Consider the following 7,102-nt stretch of genomic DNA (forward strand, 5'->3'; position numbering starts at 1 on the left):
CCCCCTTCCCCTATATGTGTGTGTGTGTGTTTCTAAAAAAAAAAAAATTATCCTACAGTTCTTTATTTCAGTTCTTTATGTGTAAATATTAATTTAGACTCAACTGTTAAGGGGATATTTTTAGAGTAGCAGTGTGAGGGAAAAATATATGATAAGTTAACATACAGTGGAAAAGAAACTGGAAACTAGCATCTCGAGTTTTAGAAACTCAAGATCTATATTGAAACTCGAGTCTCAAAGACTCGCTTTGCGAGTTTGGCTGGATGAGGTGGACAGAAAATGCCACATAGATCTCGAGTCTCTGAGACTCAAGTTTTAAAAAGCAAAACGATTTTGTACTTAAGCAACAACAGAACTGAAGACGACGAAGAACAGGCCTGAAGAAAAACCAACGATCTGATGACGAAGAGGAAGAACAGACGACGAAGAATAGAGGAGACAGACGACAAAGAACAGATCTGAGATACGTTGTCTCCGCCGATGGGTTTGCCGATGTGGGTTTGCCGATGGGTTTTTTGATGTCTGCGCTTGTCTCTGCCGATTGGTTTTCTGATGTCTGCACTTGTCTCCGCCGATGGGTTTGCCGATCGGGTTTCTGATGTCTACGCTTGTCTCAGGTTGGGGTTTGTATATTTAGATGTGAAAGTGTTCTGGGGTTTGGAGGGTGAAGCGAAAATGATGACACATCGAGTTTTTGAAACTCGATTTCAACCTAAAGCAAATCGAGTTTCAGAAACTTGATTTCAACGTGGTTCCACATGGATTTTTCTTCCACATCAGCTACTACCACTTACAAATCAAGACTTAAAAACTCGAGTTTTATCTTGAAACTCGAGTTTTAGACTCTCGAGATGCTAGTTTTCAACATTGTTTTGAAACGTGACAACTAACTAAAATTTTTAATATTTAATGTTATTTAAAAAAAAAATTCCAAATGTTAATCCTAAAAACTCATCTAAAAATTAATTTTCATGAATATTAGCCCAGCCAATCAGTTAGACTCCTCGGATTTTAGCCCATACAACAGCCATTTGAAAACAAAAAACAAAAAAAAAACTTCAATTTTTTAGTAGAATGTTAAAGGTTGAATTGATTTTCTACATTTCAATTCTTTTTAAAAATATATTTGGGAATATGAGAATAATTAAAAGAATCTAATACTTACTTATTGCAAATTTTAACAAATTCAATGAATAAAGAAAAGAGCATTACTCTCTATCAATATCACTAGGCCTTAAACCAATTTATTTAGAACTCCAATAAGTGCTCTTAAATGATTGAATCATTCTTTTGTAGCCAAGTACAAAAACTTTGTAACTCAAGGTTCAAACCCTCCTTTTTCACTATCTATATCCAAAATATTAATAAAATTATTTTTTTAAGTGTCCTAATAAGAGCATTATCTTCTGGATAACAATCTCATATGTTTTGCAAACTTATGCAATGGCAGACTAATAATAAATAACGATCATAGACACATGTCCAATAACACATTACATTACTTTAAGGAACTATCATAGAAGAAATGTGTAGAGTGATTTACAAAATTAAATTTTTTAGAGCAAGCTTTGATGAAAGTTCCATGGTGTCAAATTACAATTTTTTAGCTCTAATGCTCCAAAACCAAGAATGGATCATCCATTCATCACTTTGCTAGTTATGTACACTCTGTTTGTTTTGCTGGAAAGCTTTCTGTAGAGATATGTTTTCCATATTTTCCAGTATTTGGTAGCATAAAAAAAAAACTGGTTAACGGAAAACTATCTTTAGTCAATGGAAAACCCTAATAAAAATAAGGCTTGTTTTTTATAGCTTGTTTTCCAAAAAAAAAATTTGGAAAACAATCTCTCTCACACAGTACGCTCTCTCACTATCACTCTTTCTCTTTTCCCTTTTCTTTGACTTTCTACACACCCTCACTGTCACTCACTCTGGTATCTTCTCTTCCATAGATCTCTCTCCCACACTCTCTCTCCACATTTCTCTTCCCCTTTATAACATAGTTCTTTGAGTAGATTTTTCTTCCCTCATTGCTTCGTAATTATTTCATTTCTCTCTACTAACTTGCAAAAGAAAACATATTTGCAGCGGTAATTATTCATTCCTCTCTACCAAAATCCCAATTCTTTACTTTGAATTTCAAACTTGATTTTATTTTTTTCTCTAAGAAACTTTTGGTTTGATGGATTCCATGTATAAGTTTTTTTTGCACATAAAAGTGCTAAAAAATAAAAATTAAAAAATTAAAAAAGAAGAAAGAATGAATGAATGAATGAAGTAAAAGACGAAAATTTTAAACATAGTGCCTATATGGCTCTAAATTGCTTTTACATAGAATAATCTTTTTTGTTGATAGATACATAATGTAGATACTATGTAGTAATGATATATTATGTAGATACACTATATAAATACATAATTTTGAGTAATATTAAAGACCTCTGGTTGACCATAGTAGACAATTAGTGTACCAGCAAAAAGAGTAGACAATGAAAAGTTATTGTTATTTTGTATTTATTAAAGATGTATTCCTCTGTCAATTTTATGTATATAGACAAATGGTTGATATATATATGTGTGTGTGTGTGTGTGTGTGTGTGTGTGTGTAGACGTTCCTGTCCATATATATGAGCAAGATGAGTGGTAGAGATCATGAAAATTTGATAACTAATTTTTATTATATCTATTGTTAAAATTTTAGTATAAAAACAAAATTCATTCTTGTTTTTTTTTAATATTGATTACATTAGTTAGTTTACATAATACGCATGTTTAAAATTCCACAAGAAATATAAAAAATAAAAATAAAAATAAAAATTTGCATACCAAACACCAGAAAACATTCTCAAGCTCATTTTCAAAGTCGTTACCAAACACTGAAAAATGATATAGTTTTCTAGAAAATGCTCTTTGGAAAATGAACAATTTTCCAGAAGAAGTTCTCATAAAAATAAAAATAAAATCTAGAAAAAGTTGATGCTAAAACAAACAGAGCGGTAATGTATCCCGGAATTACATAGCTTTACCGTCATTAAAGAGTCCGTTAGTCAAATAAGATCCACGGCATAAATAGAAATGCAAAACTAAGATGATCCAGATAAGCCATTGCAAAAGTAAAGCCTTTTTTGTGTGCCTGCTAATTAGGGATGGCAATTTAGATCCAACCCGCGGATACCCGGTCTAGCCCGACCCTAATGGGCCGGGTTTTACCCGGTCCGATAAAGAATAGGGTCGGATATGGGTTTTTAAAAAAAAACCCGAAGTGGGTTCGGGTCGGGTCCTGGTTTTATCAAAAAAATCCAGACCCGACCAGAAACCCGACCCGGATAAATACCCGGTTAAATACCCAGTATATTAAATTACTAAAATACCCCTTATATATATATATATATTTTTTTTTTCTGATTTTGTATTGTAACCCTAAGTCTCTACTCTCTACTCACTACACACACACAGCCGCCTCTCTCACACTCAGCCCTCTCACCTCTTGCCTCAGCACAGCCCTGCCCTCTCGCCAGCCCTCTTGCCTCAGCACAACCCTGCCCTCTCGCCTTAGCCCGCAGCCCTCTCGCCTCAGCCCGCAGCTCTCGCCTCGCGGCCTCGCCTTGGCCGAAATTCAACTTGGCCAAAAGGTACCGCACCCAAAACTCAACTTGGCCGAAATTCTCGTTTTGAACTCTAAATTCTTCTTTTTTTATTTTCGTTGTATTTTCTCAGAAACCAAAAGAAGCATAAGTCTATCTGAGTCAAAACTATTTGTAGATCCTATTTATTTTTATTTTTCCAGCTTCAAAATAATAAGAATTCTAAATTAATCTGTGTACCCAAAAAAAATTGAATATTTAATTTGATTTATTTTCTGAGGAATCAAACGCAGTGTAACTTTCACTGCCAAATCTTGAAATTGTATCCATTTTCTTCTTATCAATTGCTTCATAGCTTCGTTTTGAGTAGTTATTGATTTTTGAAATACTTAGATAAATTTAGCTGCTAAATAATGGAATATAAAATTAGCTAGTCAATCTTAGATGGAAAAGTATGAAAATTTATTGGGTAATTGATGTTTTAGTGAAAGGGGGAAAAGCGACCGTGTTGGATTTTTATATGTTAGTTCTATATGTGGGCTCATTGTCTAATTTTTATTTATAAAATCAAAATTGTATTTTTATATTTGCTTGTTACAAATTGATGATGTTTATTCCATTTTTTAATTCATTGTTGTTGTAGGTTCTTCAACTATGTCTGGTGATTGTGATCTTCAAACAATTCTTAATGATGGGGAGCCTAATGAAGAGGATGGGAGTTATGTCACAGTTGTGGCCGATTAAACATTTTGTAATAATTTAGTAGCCCTTTTAATTTCTTAGACTTGTTAGATTAATTTGTTGGTTTGTAATTATTCTAAACCTTTTGTAATTTCTTAGTCTTTTTAATTTGTTGATTTATGGAGGATAAGACATTTTGTAATTTCTTAGACTTGTGAGATTTATTTTGTAGCTTTTTAAGTAATTTATTGTCATATAAGATGATTTTGGGTGCCATATAAATGGAGGTAAATGATTTGGCTACCATATAAAAGGGCAAATTTTGGCATTTGGGCCATGTTAAATGACTTGAATAGGCTTGAATTTAGGGGAAAAAATTTAATGGGCTTCAAATTTTTTTTTTTTTGGTTGGGCCAAATTTGAGCCCAATAAGTTAAACGGGGCCCGGCGAGGCAGGTTTGGGCCCCAAGAAAAAAACCCGATTATTATTCGGGCCGGGTTCAGGTTTCGGGTCTTAGCCCGCGAGTCGGATCCAGGTATGCAAAAACCCGGCCCAAACCTGACCCATTGCCATTCCTACTGCTAATGGAAACATTATTTAATAATTAATTCCAACACAATTCACGCAACTAACTCCTAAATGTAAACAAAACATGAATTGTAAACAAATTGTCCACTTAACAAAGAATCTCACCTCCCAAGATGAATATATTATATATTTGGAATTGCACTGTCTATGGAGTATTTTACATAAATATCTATAATTGATGAGAAAAATATTCACATTTTAAAAAGTGGATTTTTTTTAATAAAAAATTTGGAGGAAAAAGTCAAATACATATCATAGAGAAAATATCATGTTACACATTTTTACCACCATTATTTTACATAAATATCGATAATTAATGAGAAAAATATTGACATTTTAAAAAGCGGGAAAAAATATATTAACCTTTGAAACATAAATTTGAAAGAAAAAAAAAATGGATATAAAAAAATAAAAAAAGGTAAAGTATCATTAGACCATGGGTCCGTTTGGATAGAACTTATTATTGAAAATTAAAAACTGAAAACTGAAAACACTGTAGCAAAATAATTTTTAAATGTGTGAATAGTATCATGGGACCCATTTTTAATAAAAAAAATTCTGTAAAGTGAAGTTTGTGGATCCCATGAACAGTACAGGAACCCACAAATATGTTGAAAGTCAACAAAATGCGGCTACTGTTTATGCACAGTAATATAAACAGTAGCCTTGTCTCCCTGACCCGTGCTGCAGCAACTGAAGAAGAAGAAAAAAAAAAAAAAAAAGGAAAACTTAGACGCAGAAAACGCAAAAAACGCTATATCCAAACGCCCTCCATATCCTATATGTGGATTAAGATGAACCATCGTAGGACGTTCAATTCATTCCTTCCTCATATAAGTCTAGACCAGAAGCACTAAATCTTTCCCATTCCCCACCACCTGTTATTGACTTGAAAGTGGGTTTGATTGAAACTTGAAAGCAGGACTAAAAAAAAGGGGACGCACACAAATTATAAAAAAACCAACGCGTTTATCAATTATCATGCTGGCATCTCACGCCCACTATTCACTGCCTTGAAACCCTTTCCTGGTAGTTTCTCACCAACACTTTTTGGGCACTATATATACCCACAATTTCTTCTTCACTACAATCCCAGCTCCACATTGTATTCTCAGCTTCTCAACTTCTAATCTTTTGTACTTAGTAAACACCTCAAAAAAGTCGTCATGGCTTCTTTAGTTTCCATACATCTATTACTACAGCTGGTTCTACAAATCTCTCTCTTCCATTTCAACTTGGCAGCAAGGAGACTTGCTGATTCAGCTGAAACCCAACAGCCTTTACTCTTCCAATACCACAATGGCCCTCTTCTTACTGGAAAAATCTCCATCAATCTCATCTGGTATGGCAAATTCAAGCCCTCACAAAGAGCTATTATCTCAGATTTCATTGCCTCCCTTTCTACTTCCACACCCACAAAAGCTCAACCCTCTGTTGCAACCTGGTGGAAAACCACTGATAAATACTACCAACTCAGCAACTCAAAGAACCCCTCCACTCCTGTACTCTCAATGGGTACCCAGATCATTGATGAGACTTACTCCTTAGGCAAATCACTCTCAAATCAGCAAATAGAACAGTTGGCATCAAAGGATGCCCAGGCAAATGCCGTCAACGTGGTTCTGACATCAGATGATGTGGCAGTTGAAGGTTTTTGTATGAGCAAGTGTGGAACCCATGGATCTCTAACGGGTGCATCTGTTCAAGGAAAAAGCAACAAATTTACTTACATTTGGGTTGGCAATTCGGAGACTCAATGCCCAGGCCAATGCGCGTGGCCATTCCACCAGCCCATCTATGGACCCCAGAGCCCACCCCTGGTTGCCCCCAACAATGATGTGGGTTTGGACGGTATGGTCATCAACCTGGCTAGCCTCTTGGCTGGTACAACTACAAACCCATTTGGAAATGGCTACTTCCAAGGACCAAAGGACGCACCATTAGAGGCTACATCTGCCTGTCCGGGTGTGTATGGCAAGGGGGCTTACCCTGGTTATGCTGGGGATCTTTTGGTGGACCCTGCGACTGGTGCTAGCTATAATGCAAATGGTGCTAATGGAAGGAAATACCTGGTCCCAGCACTCTTTGATCCATCTACCCAAACATGTTCAACTCTTGTATGAGGAATGAGCATGTAATGTATAGTGCAGTATATTAGACAGTAGACTCAAGAAAGAGATTAATTCTTTAATTCATTTATTTATTGTATTATGGTTAAATAATGAAAATGCTAAATATTTTTATATTA

At 34.9% G+C, this 7,102-nt stretch overlaps 1 protein-coding gene across 1 annotated transcript; it reads left to right on the forward strand.

The window, feature by feature from the left end:
* Window positions 1-5,949: 5,949 nt before the first annotated feature.
* On the forward strand, window positions 5,950-7,102 carry LOC142612675 (protein PHOSPHATE-INDUCED 1-like). Its single transcript, XM_075784807.1, has one exon. The coding sequence runs from the start codon at window positions 6,021-6,023 to the stop codon at window positions 6,975-6,977; it is 957 nt and encodes a 318-aa protein (XP_075640922.1). The 5' UTR covers window positions 5,950-6,020; the 3' UTR covers window positions 6,978-7,102.

The sequence above is a fragment of the Castanea sativa genome, chromosome 10 (assembly GCF_040712315.1).
Source record: "Castanea sativa cultivar Marrone di Chiusa Pesio chromosome 10, ASM4071231v1".
In the NCBI taxonomy this organism is placed as follows: Eukaryota; Viridiplantae; Streptophyta; class Magnoliopsida; order Fagales; family Fagaceae; genus Castanea; species Castanea sativa.

Coding starts and splice junctions, on each gene's coding strand:
- LOC142612675 (XM_075784807.1), top strand. CDS start 6,021: ATGGCTTCTTTAGTTTCCATACATCTATTACTACAGCTGGTTCTACAA.